At 40.5% G+C, this 17,920-nt stretch overlaps 6 protein-coding genes across 7 annotated transcripts; all 6 read left to right on the top strand.

Annotated features, from left to right (window-relative positions):
* The first annotated feature begins 9 nt into the window (after nucleotides 1-9).
* Nucleotides 10-1,015, top strand: LOC108626165 (dynein light chain Tctex-type). The gene is made up of 3 exons (XM_018026677.2): nucleotides 10-335; nucleotides 510-703; nucleotides 830-1,015. The coding sequence occupies exons 1-3, from the start codon at nucleotides 279-281 to the stop codon at nucleotides 993-995; spliced, it is 417 nt and encodes a 138-aa protein (XP_017882166.1). The 5' UTR covers nucleotides 10-278; the 3' UTR covers nucleotides 996-1,015.
* Nucleotides 1,016-1,466: 451 nt separating this feature from the next.
* Nucleotides 1,467-3,359, top strand: LOC108626161 (cytochrome P450 9e2-like). The gene has a single exon (XM_018026673.2). It carries the CDS (start codon nucleotides 1,658-1,660, stop codon nucleotides 3,182-3,184), a length of 1,527 nt encoding a protein of 508 aa, XP_017882162.1. The 5' UTR covers nucleotides 1,467-1,657; the 3' UTR covers nucleotides 3,185-3,359.
* Nucleotides 3,360-3,454: 95 nt separating this feature from the next.
* On the top strand, nucleotides 3,455-6,666 carry LOC108626160 (cytochrome P450 9e2-like). Its single transcript, XM_018026672.2, has 2 exons — nucleotides 3,455-4,128; nucleotides 4,877-6,666. The coding sequence occupies exon 2, from the start codon at nucleotides 5,000-5,002 to the stop codon at nucleotides 6,554-6,556; it is 1,557 nt and encodes a 518-aa protein (XP_017882161.1). The 5' UTR covers nucleotides 3,455-4,128; nucleotides 4,877-4,999; the 3' UTR covers nucleotides 6,557-6,666.
* A 420-nt stretch (nucleotides 6,667-7,086) lies between these two features.
* On the top strand, nucleotides 7,087-9,525 carry LOC108626164 (multiple inositol polyphosphate phosphatase 1). Its single transcript, XM_018026676.2, has 9 exons — nucleotides 7,087-7,188; nucleotides 7,288-7,476; nucleotides 7,535-7,669; nucleotides 7,731-7,924; nucleotides 8,002-8,124; nucleotides 8,190-8,331; nucleotides 8,399-8,609; nucleotides 8,682-8,888; nucleotides 8,953-9,525. Exons 2-9 carry the CDS (start codon nucleotides 7,311-7,313, stop codon nucleotides 9,098-9,100), a joined length of 1,326 nt encoding a protein of 441 aa, XP_017882165.1. The 5' UTR covers nucleotides 7,087-7,188; nucleotides 7,288-7,310; the 3' UTR covers nucleotides 9,101-9,525.
* A 550-nt stretch (nucleotides 9,526-10,075) lies between these two features.
* Nucleotides 10,076-15,133, top strand: LOC108626162 (multiple inositol polyphosphate phosphatase 1). Of its 2 annotated transcripts, none has more exons than XM_018026674.2 (9): nucleotides 10,076-10,612; nucleotides 12,341-12,520; nucleotides 12,590-12,721; nucleotides 13,124-13,320; nucleotides 13,398-13,508; nucleotides 13,570-13,711; nucleotides 13,777-13,987; nucleotides 14,105-14,311; nucleotides 14,424-15,133. In XM_018026674.2, exons 2-9 carry the CDS (start codon nucleotides 12,358-12,360, stop codon nucleotides 14,665-14,667), a joined length of 1,407 nt encoding a protein of 468 aa, XP_017882163.1. In that variant the 5' UTR covers nucleotides 10,076-10,612; nucleotides 12,341-12,357; the 3' UTR covers nucleotides 14,668-15,133. The 2 variants fall into 2 exon arrangements, with proteins under 2 accessions (XP_017882163.1, XP_017882164.1); XM_018026675.2 differs by having other exon boundaries at nucleotides 10,076-10,495.
* Nucleotides 15,134-16,032: 899 nt separating this feature from the next.
* Nucleotides 16,033-17,751, top strand: LOC108626015 (uncharacterized). The gene has a single exon (XM_018026416.2). It carries the CDS (start codon nucleotides 16,048-16,050, stop codon nucleotides 17,749-17,751), a length of 1,704 nt encoding a protein of 567 aa, XP_017881905.1. The 5' UTR covers nucleotides 16,033-16,047.
* Nucleotides 17,752-17,920: the final 169 nt, after the last annotated feature.

The following is a 17,920-nucleotide window of genomic DNA, read 5'->3' on the forward strand; positions in this document are numbered from 1 at the left end:
TGAAAAATCTGAAACTTTTAAAAATGATAAAATATCCAAATACTATTTTAGTATAAACAGGATTTATTCGTATTATGTTGTAAAATACATATTCATTACTACGGTGGTAGTTTTATTGATCTTGTAAATATAGGATTGATCAATCAACTCTGTTTACTTTGGTTCCTAAGTGACTTAGAATTGAGTGGGTACCAGGAATTCGAGTATCGTTATCAAGAACAGTTATTAGTCATCGAATCAGATATCTTTAATTTCGCGTGAATCATATATAATTAATTATGCCTTCGCAATTGAACGTGGATAACCATCTGATAAATCACAATAATGAACACGAGGTAAGAGCGATTACAAATTACATTACCTATTTTTAGTAAACTTCGCTTGGTTCTTGCATCATCCTATTGATTTTATCAATATGATCTTGAGAACAAAGCTAAATGCGAAATTGTCTGACATTTGAGTTAATTCATATCTTCAATCTTTTTTTTGTTCCTCGTACTTATTGGTAGATGCCGAAGTATCAAAATACTTATCGTCTGATGGCGCATAACCCGTTCAAAATAGATCCCGTGGATAAGATTGTAAAGACAGCGATGATTAATAAATTGGAAGATATATCTTACGATGCAGCGGAGTGTCCAAAGGTTTGCGAATCGGTGGCTACAGATATTAGGGAAAAAATAAGAAAATTGAACTTCGACAGGTATAATTAATATCGAACTTGTTTATACGCGATCTATTTATGATACAGATAGACTGCAGATTTTTTTTATGAAAAATAACGATAATGATTAACAAGCCAGTATGCACTTTGTCACATTGTTTTCAGATACAAAATCGTAGTAAACGTGACGATTGTAGAAAAAGGTGGCCAATCTCTACAGACGTCCATGGGATTTCTTTGGGACGCAGAGAAGGATAATTATTCATTATTTACATACGAAGCTCGGACATTTCATGCCTATTGTTGTGTATTCGGACTCTACTATGAATAAACCAAATGCTTTTCCGTCTATTCGTTTCGTGTCCACTAATCACAAGATTCCCCCTTGACATCAATCAGAACTTGACACTAGCAAGTGACGAATTACATATGTATATGCGCTCGTCTTCAGAGTGCCAAGTATAACTGTAGTTATGTCCATCTTGAAATACGCCGCAAGGAAGAATAAACTGGTTCTTCTCACAATTAATACTAACATAAAAATTCCTTACAAGGAAGTCTGTTTCACTGCCTTTATATTTGTAATTAAATCATTTCTATCGTCACTTCCAATCAAGTAATTTATAATACTGATAATTAACTATCTTCTTGATAACATTATTTACACATACTATTATACACATACTTATACTTGTTTTCAAACAACAAACAGTTAATAACCGGATTACATACTGCTCCGGGATATCTAAGATAACATAGTGTTCTCCATGTTTCCACTTCCACTTATATATGTAACAGGCACGAAGCTGCTGAAGATATCATTCAGTTCCGCTACAGCGTTCATTGAGATATCACATTTCTAACGCAACTCTCTCAATTCAAGAAGTAATTAAATAAATTGAATCAACTGTTGTTCTCACTTATATCTGTTTTAAAGAAAAACGGAACAAGCTGAAGGTGATAGGAGAGACGAATTTTGTTAACGAATTAACGATGGAGCCGTGGTTTATTACTCTGGCAATCGGCGCCATAATTTGGGCAGTGTATCGTTACTTCATAAAAGAAAATGAGTATAAAACATATGGGATACCTGTCAATAAAGGGATTCCCATTCTCGGTAGTTTTTGGGAAATCTTCTTTCAACGCCGTAGCTTCAGCGACGTGATCAACGATATTTACAAAACACACAAGGATGCTAAATACATCGTTGTCTATGATACGTGGGTGCCGACATTCGTTATCCGCGACGTCGAGCTGATCAAATCCATCACCGTGAAACATTTCGATCAGTTTGTGAATCATCGAAACTTCACCAGCGAGAAAAACGATCCCCTATTCACGCAGAATCTTTTCCTCCTTAAGGATGATAGATGGAAAGAAGTAAGAAACACCGTCAGTCCGGCATTCACGGGCAGCAAATTGAGAAATATGTTCGGGCTGATGAGTGACTGTGCAAAGAAATATGGGGAGAACATGGCAAATTTGCCCGGTGATCAAAAGGAGTTAGAGCTCAAGGACACGTTCAATAGATACACCAACGACGTGATCGCCACATGCGCCTTCGGTGTTGCTATAGATTCGATGAAGGATAGGGACAACGAGTTCTACGTGTACGGCCGGTATGTACAAAACTTCTCTGGACTTAGGTTGTTAAAATTCTTCTTTTTGAGAAACATACCATGGTTGGCTAACTTGATGAAACTAAGATTTGTCGAGCCGAAAATGGAGAAGTTCTTCGTAGACGTGATTACGGAAAGTATAAGGAACAGAGAAGAGAATCGTGTCAGCCGACCAGATTTCATTCAGTCCTTACTGGAGACAAATAAGGAGAAATTAGAGCCGGGGAAAAAAATGACGGTGCTCGATCTGACCGCACATCTATTCATCTTCTTCCTCGCCGGTTTCGATCCCGTCTCCACTGCCATGTGCTTCGCCGCTTACGAGATCGGTATCAACGAGGAGATTCAAAGAAGATTGCACGAAGAGATCGACGAAGTTTTGGATAAATGCAACGGTGAAGTCACGTACGAAGCTCTGATGGGCATGAAATACTTGGATGCTCTAGTTACCGAGACTTTAAGGAAGTACCCGTTAACACCGATGACCGACAGGGTCTGTAATCAAAGGTTCGAACTGCCTCCGACATTGCCGGGTGCGAAGCCGTACGTCCTGGAGAAGGGAAGTTACGTGCAGGTACCCGTTTACGGTATTCACCGTGACGAGAGGTACTACCCGAACCCGGAAAAGTTCGAGCCAGAGCGGTTCATGGGTGACGGGAAAAGAGAACTTAACCCGGCTACCTATTTGACGTTTGGTTTGGGCCCAAGGATGTGCATAGGGAATCGATTCGCTTTGCTCGAGACAAAGGTTCTTCTGTTCCACGTGTTTGCGATGTGCAGCTTGAAGCCCTGCGCCAAGACGCAAATACCAATAGTCTTCAGTACAAAAACGTCCAATATGATGTCGAAAAATGGGTTCTGGTTCAACGTTCAACCAAGGTCCTCACAAACAAGGATGTGAATTGACGATAATAGCCCCAAGTAAAACAGTTGCGGTTATCTTTACTGAATCCTGCGAGGAGTCTTTCAAATATATGTATAATATAAAAAAGTAATACTATCACATAACTGCAGATTAAACAATCCTAACGCACACATAGGAAATGAACGAAATAATAAAATTTATTGCGAATTTACTGCGAAATTCTTTTACTATGTAATCCTTTTGTCATCTTTGCAAAATAGCCCTGACACTTTCTATTATTTCTTATTGAAATCGCATTTAAGACTGTTTCGAATATAAATTGTTATTGACATTTTTATTTCATGATCCTTAATCAAATAATCAGTCCTCAAATCTTGAGATCGGGAATCATCCCCTGTTACACCACGCAAATGATTCTGCACGATGATAGACGTATGCTCCTGCTACTGATTTCTAGTTTCATTATTATTAACCACTAATAGGGTGATTGAATTTTTGATTGAGAACCCTCTGAATTAATAGAGAAAATAAAGACGAAAGAGATCGCTTTTGATTTATCCCGACATCTCAGTCCGTTTCGAAGATCTACGCTTCTAAAGTTTAGGCCCAGCGTCTGGCACAGTGACCTAGTTACGCTATATCTGCTGGGCGTCTAGATCGTTTGTTGGGAGTTTGGGGCAGTTCCGGGACTCAGTCAATTTGCGAGAAGGGCAATGATAGGCGCCGAGAAATTATGATCGTCTTCACACGACGACGATATCTCCGGAAGCGGACGTTGTATCAAGATGAATCAAATGGCATTTTTAAGGCGAGGCTGTTCTGCTCCAAAGGTCGGAAGTTTCATCTGTTTATAGTTATTTATTGCAAAGTTGTGGACCGTCAAACATTTACGTTTTTTCTGCGGTCTACTCTGCGGGGGAGTAACAGGTTTTTTGCCGAACTCCTAATCTCGAGAGCGATAACTTAGCAATGACGGACTGGTGTGTATAAAGTGTCTCGTCTTTTACGAGATATAGGTATAAAGAATAGGAATAGGGATAGGAAATTAGGGAGTGCAGAGGACCGGATGTACATATATATTAGTGAAATAATTCAAAATTCACATAAGTGTTCAATGACTTTCAGTTTTATTCATTGCGTTATTAGTGAGTAGCCTGCCCGATATAACAAACTGATATGAAACATAAGTTAACACGTTCCGTGCCACGTGTACCACCGGTGGTACACGGTAAACTTGATCGTCAGGCCACGTGTACCACCGGTGGTACACGCAGTCATATTTATTTAATGCGCTGAAAACATATATTTTAATACAAATATAATTCTGTAAACTATATTTCTACCTAAAAAATGAAGCATTATACAAGATGCAGTAAAGAACAAAACACATAAGTTTATTTAATTGTTATGTATACAATAATTAATAATTACATTTAATGATAATATATCGATCTTTAGTCAAAATATCAAATGGCCTGAACGACAAGTCAGGCAAAAATGGCTTGGCACGGAACGTGTTAATATACACATACATGTATATCTCCTTTTGAAAATATTGCGCAGCTATTTGCGAACATGAAGATAGCAATATTTGTTATTGATAAGTCTCCTTTTAAGTACATACTCTACCAATTCAGCATTTTATACGAATGATACTCCCTACTTTTCTCCATTTTTAATGCGAGTCATTCTACAACGCAGATCATGTTTATATTAGTTTGCTTTCAGAATTCTCCGGCGCAACGCACATGAATGCTGAATAAAAAATAATCTAACAAAGTGGAACTCTAATTCAATTTTCGAGAAGCGAAATTGAAAGAGAGAAGAAAAGTAAATTATAAAGAATTAACGATGGACTCGTTGTCCATTATTTTAGCACTTGGTGCTATAGCTGTGGCAGCGTATTATTACTTCACACGAGAAGACGTGTTCGAGAAACACGGAATACCTCGTAGCAAGGGCGTCCCGATCTTTGGAAGCACCTGGAAAGTATTCCTCCAACGTGCTACCTTCGTCGACGTTGTTAAGGAGACTTACAATACCAATAAGGACGCAAAATACATCGTCTTCTATGATTTCTCTTTTCCGACCATCGTCATCCGCGACATTGAACTGATCAAGTCCATTAGCGTGAAAAATTTCGACCATTTCGTAAACCATCGCACGTTCTTACTCGACAAGACCGATTCTCTGTTCAGCAAGAATCTGTTCTTCCTCAAAGATGAGAAATGGAAGGAAGTGAGAAACACGATGAGCCCAGTGTTTACGTCCAGCAAATTGAAAACCATGTTCGGTCTAATGAACGACTGTGCGAAAAAATACGGAGAGAATCTGACAAGTTTGCCGGAGACAGATCAGACAGAATTAGAGCTCAAGGACGTGTTCAGTAGATACGCGACCGACATTATCGCCACGTGCGCCTTCGGTATCGATATAGACTCCATGAAAGACGAAAACAACGAGTTCTACACTTGTGGAAAGTCGCTGAATAACTTAGACATGAATAAGTTGATAAAATTCTTCATTATAAGAAATTTACCATGGTTAAGCAATTTATTGAATTTGAGGATAGTCGAATCGAAGATAGAGAAGTTCTTCATAGACATGATTGATAACAATATAAAAACCAGAGAAGAACGAGGCATAAACCGGCCGGATGTGATCCAAACGATGATGGAGAGTAGAAAAAAATTGGGTCCAGGAAAGAGCATGACGACGGCGGATATAACAGCTCAAGGGTTTATCTTTTTCCTCGCTGGTTTCGATCCCGTCGCAACTACCATGTCTTTCGCCGCTTACGAGCTCGGCGTGAATCAAGAGATACAAAAGAAGTTACAGGAAGAGATCGATCGAGTTTTGTTGGAGCATGGTGACGTCACTTACGACGCTCTCATGGGTATGGAGTATTTGGACGCTGTGGTGAACGAGACGACTAGAATGTATCCCGTACAACCGTTCACCGACAGAATTTGCAGCGAGAGATTCGAACTGCCACCAGCTTTGCCAGGTGCGAAACCGTTCGTCGTCAAGAAGGGAGACTGCGTTCAGTTCCCGATTTACGGCATTCAACGCGACGAGAAGTATTTCAAGAACCCAGATAAGTTCGATCCGAATCGATTTTTGGGCCAGGCCAAGAAGGATCTCGATCCCAACAGCCTTCTGACGTTCGGTTTAGGTCCGAGGATGTGTATAGGAAACCGCTTCGCTCTATTAGAAGTGAAGGTGCTCCTGTTCCACGTGTTTGCCAGGTGTAACATCATCCCTTGTCCGAAGACGACTATACCTTTAGTTTTTGATAAAACTAAGATGAATTTTATGCCGATAAATGGATTCTGGTTCGAAATTCAACCGAGAAAAGAAACGGCTCAGGTCTACGAATACGTCAAAGTCATGAGTCATGTTTATTAAAATGATTCATGGCCTTTAGCAAATTAGTTTACGATTATATCTTATCTATTTCAAAGATATGTAAAGAAACGCTGTATCATAAAACTTAATAAATCGCAATTAATAATGCCTGATTCTTTTCAATTACTATCAGATTTTCCCAACGTTCAATGATACTCATTTCTAATCTTTTTCGAAAACACGTGATATCGATAACTCATCAATTTCATGGAGATAATACATGAAACGCTGTATCATAAAACTTAATAAATCGCAATTAATAATGCCTGATTCTTTTCAATTACTATCAGATTTTCCCAACGTTCAATGATACTCATTTCTAATCTTTTTCGAAAACACGTGATATCGATAACTCATCAATTTCATGGAGATAATACATTATCAAATCATCAATGTATATATATACATTATATGTATAATTGTCAATATATAATCACCTACTTCCAAGGAACGGTTATTACATTGTATGATAGCTCTTCTCTCTCTTTTTCTTTCAGTTCTTATTAGCAATTCTAATAAACATGTCACAAGCGTCTTTCATCGAATTCAGTCAAGTGTCAAACACAGGCTTGATAGTTCTGTATAAAAGACGAGAACGGCGCATTAATAGCGCTTTCAGCAGTCGATCGCAGGTGAGTAACGGTGCTCGAACTAGTCTCTCATCATCACGCGTAACAGCTTTATGGAATCGTGCGCACAGTTTCCTTAAGACACGTCGTCTCGAATTTCAGACAGCATTGGTTAAGAAAAGAAAATGTTGCATACAAAAATCTTCGCGATCTTAGCACTAGTGTGCATAAATAATCGAATAGTTTTGAGCGATTACTGTTATCACGATGACGAGAATCCCTATTTGTATTATTCTACACTCACGGCTTATGAAAACGAGCATGGTTTGATTAAAAACGTCACAGTGCCAAGTAAGTAATAATGATTTAATACAATTATAAGTTGTAAAGAGCGTGTTGCTTTTGAAAGACTGCGAGCCAGTGCAAATCTGGATGCTAGCGAGACACGGGACACGTTATCCGACTAAGAAGGAAATAAAGAGTATGAAAAATGACTTGCCGGATCTTCAAGAGAGCATTATTAAAAATCACAAGAAACACGGGCGTAAGTACGAAGTTGAAGAGGATTATTTATCTGTTGAATAATTTAATCTGTCGCGCGCCAGGCGGTAGCTTGTGCAGTAGTGACCTGAGAGAATTAGAATCGTGGGAGCTGGATCCGAGCGTTCGCAAATCAAATAAAAAGTATTTAACGAAGCAAGGTGAAGAGGATTTACTGTCGCTCGCTAGGCGGTTCAAAAACTATTTCCCTGAACTCCTGCGATCTCGTCCGGATGAAATCTTGGAAGATGGATACAAAGTAAGTTCTAAGATATTCTACAAAATCTTCCTGCTGGATTCTCGTATTGGATTTATTCATTTTAATTTTAATTATAGTTCAGATCGACGGATACCCAGCGTACGGTTCTCAGCATGGAACGTTTCATCAACGGTCTCTTTGGCAACGTGACCATTGGTAACACGGAAGTGATACCGAGTTCTGAAGACTATTTATTGACAGTCCGTAAGAAAATTAATTTGATCAATGTTTGAAAAAACTTACAATTTTTCTAAATCATTTTTAGCTTTACAAGAATTGCAAGGCATGGGCGGAACAATCTAACAATGAAGACGATGAAGTGGACAAGTTTTTAAATACATCACAGTTCACTCAAGTAGTTCATAATGTCAGCCGACGACTCGGTTTTAAGGAAAATCTTAATTCTGGTATTCCTGCAGATTTAAGAATCTACCTTCGCATTTGTAGACGCTAATTAATTAATTAATTGTTTAGACGACGTTCTGCTCATGCACAATGCTTGCGCTTTTGAGAGCGCCTGGTACATCGGGAAGAAATCTCCCTGGTGCACAGCTTTCACAGCAGATGAGTTAAAAGTAATCGAGTACAAGATGGATCTTCATTATTACTATCACGCTAGTTATGGTCGAAACCTGAGCAGAGCTGTCGGCTGTCCACCATTGCAGAACATGTTTAATCACTTCGTGTAAGCGATGCTTAACGAATTTAACTTAACTTACTTAACTGAAGAACTTAACATATATCCCTGACATTTTAGGAAACTTGAGAACGGGGACTCGGAGGAGCCGCGAGGTATCTTTTATTTCGCTCACAGTTCCGGGATCCAGCTGCTCCTCACAGCAATGGGCATTGCGGAGGATGCGACACCTCTTAAAGCCAACAATTTCGAGAACATGAGAAATAGAACCTGGAACACGTCTCATCTCGTACCGTTCGCTGCGAATCTCGCTGCAATCTTTTACAAGTATGTTTTTCGTAAATTATAATTTGATTCCTCGCCTCGTGCTTTTTATTCATATCTTTTCCAGGTGCGATTCTGGGAACAAGGTGAGGTTCTATTTGAACGAGAAACCTCTCGATTATGATGGTTGCGAGGCGGGTGTCTGCGATTGGGAGTACTTGAAAAAGAAAATGGAATTCGCGTTCAGCTGCGACACAGATTTCTGTTCGAAGTGACGCCGGTGCACCGGTTCTTTCGACGGGTCATCGATCGCCTCAAGAGTCGCATAAAAAAGAAAACAACAGGAGGCGATGAAATCACATAATGGTAAGAACGATTCTGTCCGAGTGATTACGAGCACCGTATCAGATGTGCTTTTGTCAGGAATCATATGGAAGAAATTACAGTCTTGACGACCCGCGCGCGTGTAGTAATACACGTGTCCGAGGCAACGAAGCCAGACGACCTTATATTACTGTCATATAAGCTGGCGTGATGAACGATTGTTCGCAACTGTGCATACAACATTTCAACTGTGCATATACAATTATCAGTATTGAAAATTTACCATTATTCGATTTCGTCGTATCTGTTTAAAAATTACCTCGGTTATATAAGAATATTCAAACATGTAACAGCGTTATACAATTTTTATCGGAAAATAAAAATATTGTAAAAAGATCCGGCTGTTTGTTCGCTATAGGAATCATTCCTTGGTTTTAACAGAGTATAAAATGGCATAGGCTGTACAGATGGGAAGCAACGGAGCTTGACGACCTTATGTCAGTGGCACCTGACCTACCGTGACGAATAGTGATCACGGTACGGCCACGGTACTTAAATGACACGATGAATCATGTATAAAAAAAATATTATAACCATTATTCGAATTGTATAGTTTATTAAGGTACGGTCGAAAGTATCCGCACCCTACAGTTCCAGAAATCAATGGCCCCTCAATGGACTCAACGAATATTACAACCAGGCATTTAAACGTAACCATGGGGGCCTCGCAACCCCAACTCTTTCTTTATCGATCGCGCGTGCTCAAAGTAACGAACTACCGCGATTTTCTAGAACGCATGAAACGGTTGGTCCGGTGAAGGATCAGAGGCTACGGTGGAACAGTATCACGCGATTCCGCGGGTACTGGTCGTAGCAACTATACGACTTTTACACGGTATATATAGAGAGGCAGAAGCAACGAAGCTCGACGACCTTACGGCGGCAGTGGCATACAAGCTGCCGCCTCGAGAGGTGGTCCGCGATCGACAAACCGGTGCACGACGCTCTTTTCGCAGTTTGCTTGAGATTGTCAGCGGTGACATAGTGCCAGTGTACGGGAGTCGTTGAAATCGCCAGAATACTTCGTAGAAATTCCTAACTGGGACTGTTTAAATCGAATCCTGCCGTTTTTTCGCATATAAGACTCTCTAATTCTGTCAATTGTAAAAAAAAACGATCGCCAACTATAGTTTCTATACTATTTGCAACTGGGACGCAGTGAGGAGGAGACGACCGTAGGCTTCCGAGAACGATTGATTGTGTCGAAATGTTTATGAAACATTTATAGAACCTAGTTTTGAACAAGAGGAGGGCAAGGCGTTCTGCGGATCAAAGAAAAGTGAAAAGTACGACACACCGCCGATTGAGACTTTCCTCGCGACCTTTTCTGCTCACGTACCCGCGTCCGATTTGATGCGCCTAAACAGGGCGTGAAGTTTAAAACACCGGCTACAGAGATTGCGGTAATTTCCTCGACGAAAATGAAATTTTTTACGCTTAGCAGCATGTTTCTATTATTTTTGCTCGATGTGAATTGCATCAAATTCCGTTTCCATTACCCAGAAGTCCAGGGTACTTTTATGTACGCTGGACGTATTTATTTTGCGATAAGATCACAAAGATGATTCTTGCGGTCTGAGATGAAAAACGCAACGTAATAAAATATTTCATACTCAGTAAAAGGTATTTGAGGCAGGTCGTGAAAGCGGCGCGGATGAAACACAGGGTGAGGGGAGGTATGAAATTTATTTCATTCAGGTTTTAATAAAACGTCGCTTACACATCTACGAGGAATTTCATTTGAATAAATAGACGCGTGTGCCTGTCTATGAATAATTAAACCGGTGGAACGTACTAGTCGAGATCGTCGAGCGTAACGTTTACGTCCTACTTTTGTTCTCAATTATCAAATACGAACTACTGTCCGTTGCATTGTTTATCGCGTGGGACGGACTGTTTTGTTCATTCTTCTAGAATGATTCAGCAATCGAATGACCAGGTACAATTGGTAATTGAGTTAGAGTCGATCGCTAGCAAACGAGCGTATCTATGCGCACCGATATTTGATTACAAACGCAGCTTTCAAATCGAAATTATAATGCAGAATTGTAATATTTAATGTCACGAGATTTGACGGAAGAATCAGATCGGTACCAGGCTTAAGCGACGTTCGCCACTTGCGGACACAAGACATTAGCAATAAGTAGGCCAAGTAGACTTATTAGACTGAAAGAAGGCTTCGCTAATCGAGCCACCAGGCAATTACGTTATCGTCAACCTTACTTAATCTTTGAATTGCTCTTTTAACATCATCCCGCCCTCATGGACCCTTAATGAAAGCACATTTTATTCGTCTACGTTCAGAGAAATAAATGATGTGGCTATTAAAAATGAAACTTAATATAATTCATATCCTATACTTCGAGATCTGCTAACTGCGGCTATGTAATTAGCAGCGTCAGGTGTAAAGTTTGATAAAAGGAGAACAAACGTTGCGCTCCTTAAAAAGTTGCAACTAGGCCTTTAGCGGAACCTGTTTCCAGCTTAGGAATTATGCAATACGACTGTCGGTCCGCGTAATGCGTGAGCACGTCTTGGCTTTCACATTCACGTCCATGTTTCCCGTTTATCCTTCACCTTGGTGCACGTGCAACTTCTCGCGCAGGCATTACAAACGTGAATAATCAAGCCTAGGCAAACGTGAAGATTATTTTTTGAAAAATCGTGAAGATGACGAGTCTTCAAATTGTACTTAATAGACCTTTGAATAAATATTAAATATGTACTTAAGTATAATTTGAAGATTACATTAGAGTCACGCGTGTGGATTTATCGATTACGTAAGCCTTAAGGCTGCGATGGAGGACAAATCACGGTGCGTTTTTTTCCAGCGTTTAACCATGAAAAATAGAATAAATAACCAAGTTACGTAACGTCTATTTTACGTACATACGTCTAGTTCGTCGCGATTCGTGAAGCTGGTAAAGTAGCACGTGACATCAGCACAGGAAAATGTAGGTTTACTGCTGCTGCCCGTACTTCAATGAACGCAAAAAGCGTTTTATGAATCCTGACAAGAATTTCGCGCCGCAGAGCCGTTACATTTCTCCCCTTTTTACGCGAGTAAAAAAAATAGTGACAAGGCAAACGGCAGGAAAAAATTTAACGAGACGTTTCTCTTCGCGTTGCAGACTCGACAGGTTTTAAAATGAACGCGTCGCTGTTCTTCCTGATTTTTTTAATAAGTCACGTTTATGCGCGTGACGTGGACTATTGCTTCGCGGACGAGGACGATCCGTATCTGTACATGGCTACGAAGACTGCCTACCATTTTGTCCACGGCGGCAAAACTCGGTTCCAAGAAGTACCTAGTAAGTGCTTCAGGTAAAGATTAAAAGAGAATAAGCGAAATTACATTAATCGACATTTCTATTTGACAGGATGCCGTCCGAGGCAAATTTGGATGTTCGCCACGCACGGCACTCAGTGTCCCACGAAAGACGAGATCAGCGAAATGGTGAAGCTCACGGAGCTCCAGGATCAGATCATTAACAATCACGAGACGCGAAACAGTGAGTACAATTGAACCGAAACGTAAAAGTAGAAGCGGAGCGTGTCCAACTGGCGTTATTCATCGCTTAGGTTCCGAGAAAAATGTTCCGCCTGCTATGGCGAACGCCGGTGAACCAGTTCGCCGGTAATTCAGGTCATTGACACTTTTACGTATCGATCTTCGCCACGCTTTGTCTCATATGCCGATCTATAGTTATGTTTCCAGTAGTTGGCCCTAGTTAGCTCTAGTTTTATTGATTACACGCATAAATGGGTCTACAGATATTTCGGTGTACAACGCGTCTTATCATGAAAGTTCGGTTTCTGTGCAGATGAAGCAAATACAGCAGACATTTAATATATCGATTTTAAAAAACGTAATAGAAGAACGAATTAAATTATTTTAATTTATTTTTTTGCAGACGGTCGCATGTGCAATAGGGATTTAGAAAATTTGAAAAAATGGAAGCCGGGCGCCTATCTCGCAGCCGAGAGGGCGGAAGTTTTGACACCGCAGGGCGTCGAGGATATGAAATTGCTGGCGAGACGATTGCAAAGCAATTTTCCACAGCTTCTTGAAACGAGCAGCGACCGGAGTTACCTAACGGAGAATTACGTGGTACGTGCGGCGCAACGAAAATTGGAAAAAAATTTGAAAGCTGCTAGATTTATCTCTAAACGTCGAGACGCTTTCAGTTCAAGTCTACCGACGCTCGAGACAGCATGGAGTCCTTCATGGAAGGATTGTTCGGAAATAGAGACGCGGTGGAGGCGGAGGACGTCCCTGTAAATGACACCTTGCTCACAGTGAGTACCGAATTGAACTTATTTAAATAGAGGGAAGATAATCTTTTTTTTTTTTATTCAGTTGTACAAAACGTGCAACGCATGGGAAGGCGGGCGTAGCAACACTTCCAACGAGGTAATCGCGTTCGAAGGAGAAGTGCAGTTTCAAAATTTGATAAGCAACGTCAGTCGACGTCTCGGATTTCTGTACGACATCTCCAAAGGTATATTTCAAGCATCTTCGTCTTAACGTCAATGACTGATGATCTCTGCTGATGCAATTTTTCAGAATCGATCCTGACGATGTACGATATGTGCCGTTACGCAAAAGCGTGGACGGTCACGCAGCTTTCTCCTTGGTGCGCCGTCTTCAGCAAAGAGGAACTTCGTGTGCTTGAGTATCGCGAGGATCTCAACTATTACCACAAAGCCGGATACGGATGCGCAATCAACGCTCAGCTAGGATGCACGCTTCTGCAGGACATGCTGAATCATTTTTGGTAATCTCGCCCCATAATCAATCCCATTCTTCCTGTTCTACCTACATCCTGTTTCACAATAAATTCTATACTTACCACATCGATTGGCGATAAACGTCGTCGTGCTTCGTGTCACAGGAAAGCGACGCAGGCAGATGAGATCCGACCCAGAGGCGTGTTCTACTTCAGCGATATCATAAGTCTGCAGAACTTGTTGACCACGTTAAACATCAATAAGGATCAAATGGAGCCGACCGCGTTCAATTACAAGGAAATGGCGAAACGTCATTGGCGAACCTCCTTCATGTCGTCATTCGCTGCCAATCTAGTCGCTGTACTTTACAAGTGAGCTAAATTTTCAAGCGATGCCGACGTTCAATAAGAATCGTCTGGAGAAGCGATGAACCACGAGTGGAGACGCGTTCGTTCAGGAAAATGTTTCTATTTTAATTCCCAGATGCGACGACACCCGAGAACCAAACAAAGTGATGTTTTACTTGGCGGAGAAGCTGGTCATGTTCGACGGTTGCGACGTAGGTCTCTGCGACTGGCAGTATCTGAAGCAAAGATTCAACCCGGTCCTCAAGCACTGCAACCTAGACGTCTGTTGGAATGGAAGCGGAACCATAACTGGCTTCGTTCCCAGCTTCGTTTTAATCGTCCTCCTCTCATGCTTCACTCTAGTCCTTGCGCGGAAATAAAGGAGCAAGGCGCACTCACACACATGTATACGCGTGTCGTCGATATTATTTGTAATATGCATAATATATTATATATATATATACGTACAATATTAAACGCGCATGAAATTATCGTAACGGCTATTAAAGTAAGATAATTTCGATGGACAGTTGCAATTATCGCTGAGAGCGCGTACATTCAGTACGATTATTCCTAATCTATCGCTACGCGCGTAATTTATACAAATTTATATAGTCTATTGTCATTCTCATTTGTTTATACGTCGCAAGTGTATGTACTCGATTAAGTGACACGTTATTTATACTCCTACGTATTTTCCTTTTTCTTATCGACGTCCGTCCGACTGCAACGGTATACCGTACATAATTGCACAATTACTGATATCCTCAAACTTTTCGTACAGTTTCATTCAATACTGTAGCCGGATTATATGAGAATAAATTACTTACAATTATTACTGGGAAATCGAACATTTATTTTTTACCTTTTCTTCATTTTTGTTAAACGACGAGATAAGCGATAAAGAGGAAGCAATCTTATCTTTATTTAATCAGTTGTTAGCTCGCGGTTCTTGGAAACTCGGTTCGTGATCTTGCGTTCGTTCAATGTAATTAGAAGCAAACAACTTTAAAGTAGGGGAACATTAATCAGATTTATTGAGCTGATTGAAAATGTACGATGATCGCGGTTAATAAAATTATCATAATTATGTCCGGTGTAATGCATCGTCAAGGATGATTTGTACGATTAAAGAGAATTTGCATCGGCTCCAGGCCGTTCGAATTACCGATTACCCTGAGAGATAGACGTTGGTGTTAATGAGGCCCGCCTGCACGCTCACCGCAGGTAAAATTCATTAATGAAAAAATCCTTCGGTCCCATTGAAATAAATTCCTATTCAAGTACGAATCGCCGTGTCTCTAAACTCAGAAACGTTTAATTCCTTCTTTTAAACCAGTCACACGGTTCTTTCCGAAAATGCGTCATCCGTCTCATTTAAAAAAAAAATTGTTTTCGAAGGACAGTTGGACTAATTACAGGTTTATACAATTCGTTATTATAAATGGAAGGAAATTAATGACATCAGAAGATAATTGCTGACATCATTGAGTGAATGATATCATTACTCAATTCTTTTCATCGTTCATGGCAATATTATTACGTCAATACGATTAATCTTGATTTATATCTAATGCAACGGTAATTTGACCGCAATGGCCATTGCCTATCATCGAATTTATTATTAATTATTATTGCACTCAGGTGGAATGAAGTTCTCACGTCAGAGAATGGAAAATAGGAAACTTGAATTCAGTTCTCTCTTAGTGGTTCACGTATTGCAAAACCAAACTGTAAGAGCAGTTCGCTCAACAATAACTATGAGTATAAGTTTACCGCTCTGTCTCCTGGCGCTTCAGCACCTGAATTATTCGAGCTATTTAACAGTTATTAAGGAACCGATTGCAGACTTCTTATTAAAAGTAAAACCGTTCGATGTTCAATTCATCGTGCAAAATATCTCTGGTGATGATGTTGAAGTAGTCAACGAAATTTACAAAACCGTGACGCGTGCCTCACCAACGAACATTATTTCCATTAATAAGATGTTACCCCCGGAGTTACTACCCTTCCACGTATCTGCCCAAACGTTAATTCTATACGTCTACGCTTCGAAGCGTGCCCCGGACACTCGTGAAATGATGTACATGATCAAAGTTATGATTCAAAGCAGTATTGCAAATCCGAAAATTCTGCTGATAACTCTGTTGGAAGAACGGGATAGCAACTTCGAATCGTTCATGAAGATGATGTGGGACGAGCGTATCCTCCACGTAACGATCCTGGACGTGGGAAAATGTAATGGAGAGGTAGTCATTAAGCTGCATCAGTACAATCCTTTTACGAACATCTACGAGAAACTTCCCTACAGCTCTGCCGTGCGCTGGTTCCCTGATAAAACTAAGAATTTTTACGGTTACCCACTCTGGGTGTACGTAAGGAATCGCTCGGGACACATTTCTTTCAAGACGGACTCGCAGTTGAACTCAGTGGAGTACGAAGGACCGAGCGTGAATAGTATGAAAACGCTTGCTAGCACACTAAATTTCAGACTCAAACTAGTTACTGTTTTCAGTGTACACACAGACGTAGTTATTCCAATGCATCCGTACTTCCATGTCAGTACATATTTGAATTATCAGAAAACGTTAGCTTTCGAACTCGAGGACTGGTGTCCGCTGGTCCCGGTACTTTACAAGAAAAATACCATCTCAATACAAGCCCTATATGGGGTTATTCTCTTTCATTCGTTGCTGCCCATATTTTGGATGATATCGCTAGCGTTCAAGTTCGAACCGCGCACCTGGCAAGCGTTGGAAATCTACCGGTTGTTAATAGGCGTTCCGGCGTTGATGAACCCGAAGAAATCGGCTGAAAACATTATATTCTGCAGTGGCATGCTCATTTCAGCTATGTGCGCATCCACTGTGTTGAGTACTCTAGCCAGCAGGAGGTTCGAAGAGAGAACTGAGATAGAGTATAACAATTTTGAAGAGTTTAGTCGATCTGGATTGACTCCCAAAATCGTAAGTTCGATGTTCAACCTGACTTTCGAAATAAGCGACGACCCAGCGTTATTAGCGTTGAGAAAGAATGCTGTACCTTCTACCGACAAAGACGAGTGCGTAGAGTATTTGGCGAAGCATAAGAACACCAGTTGTTTCCTTGATAGGAGATTGGCCATGATGTATATTTATTCATACGGGAAGAGAGGAGAAGCTATGAAAATCAGCTCGCAGTTGTGCTACGCGAAACAGCCGATCGGCTACTACCTGGACATTCGCTCGGCGTACAAGCAAGAGATCGATGACATACTAATACGTTTGGTGTCGTCGGGTATTCAAACAAGGTGGGAACAGAATTTCAGTGGAATGATCGAACGGCGGAGAACTCTTCCGGTAAACATAGACGAATTCGAACAAACGACGATCAAGTGGAATCTGATGTATATTATCGTATTCGGACACTTGTTATCGTTCTTTGTACTAATAGCCGAAATTATGGTGCACCGTAACTATCACTGATACATATGCGCGTAAGGTAGCATTAGAACACGTGTATGAAACCAATTTAACAAAACTGGGTCGCTAAAGAAAATCGATATCAGTATAGTGTTTAGTAAAAATTGTCTACTATTAACTTGTATTAACTTGCATTCTAATCTTTCGAATATTAAAAAAATTGAAGGTATTA

This window comes from Ceratina calcarata, unplaced genomic scaffold (genome assembly GCF_001652005.2).
Source record: "Ceratina calcarata isolate Rehan_Ccalc_2016 unplaced genomic scaffold, ASM165200v1 scaffold39.2, whole genome shotgun sequence".
In the NCBI taxonomy this organism is placed as follows: Eukaryota; Metazoa; Arthropoda; class Insecta; order Hymenoptera; family Apidae; genus Ceratina; species Ceratina calcarata.

Coding starts and splice junctions, on each gene's coding strand:
- LOC108626164 (XM_018026676.2), top strand. CDS start 7,311: ATGTTGCATACAAAAATCTTCGCGATCTTAGCACTAGTGTGCATAAAT. Junction 8,332..8,398: donor TAAGGAAAATCTTAATTCTG/GTATTCCTGCAG, acceptor TTAATTGTTTAG/ACGACGTTCTGCTCATGCAC. Junction 8,610..8,681: donor AACATGTTTAATCACTTCGT/GTAAGCGATGCT, acceptor CTGACATTTTAG/GAAACTTGAGAACGGGGACT.
- LOC108626161 (XM_018026673.2), top strand. CDS start 1,658: ATGGAGCCGTGGTTTATTACTCTGGCAATCGGCGCCATAATTTGGGCA.
- LOC108626165 (XM_018026677.2), top strand. CDS start 279: ATGCCTTCGCAATTGAACGTGGATAACCATCTGATAAATCACAATAAT. Junction 336..509: donor ATCACAATAATGAACACGAG/GTAAGAGCGATT, acceptor ACTTATTGGTAG/ATGCCGAAGTATCAAAATAC. Junction 704..829: donor AGAAAATTGAACTTCGACAG/GTATAATTAATA, acceptor CATTGTTTTCAG/ATACAAAATCGTAGTAAACG.
- LOC108626162 (XM_018026674.2), top strand. CDS start 12,358: ATGAACGCGTCGCTGTTCTTCCTGATTTTTTTAATAAGTCACGTTTAT. Junction 13,988..14,104: donor GACATGCTGAATCATTTTTG/GTAATCTCGCCC, acceptor TTCGTGTCACAG/GAAAGCGACGCAGGCAGATG. Junction 14,312..14,423: donor CTAGTCGCTGTACTTTACAA/GTGAGCTAAATT, acceptor TTTAATTCCCAG/ATGCGACGACACCCGAGAAC.
- LOC108626160 (XM_018026672.2), top strand. CDS start 5,000: ATGGACTCGTTGTCCATTATTTTAGCACTTGGTGCTATAGCTGTGGCA.
- LOC108626015 (XM_018026416.2), top strand. CDS start 16,048: ATGAGTATAAGTTTACCGCTCTGTCTCCTGGCGCTTCAGCACCTGAAT.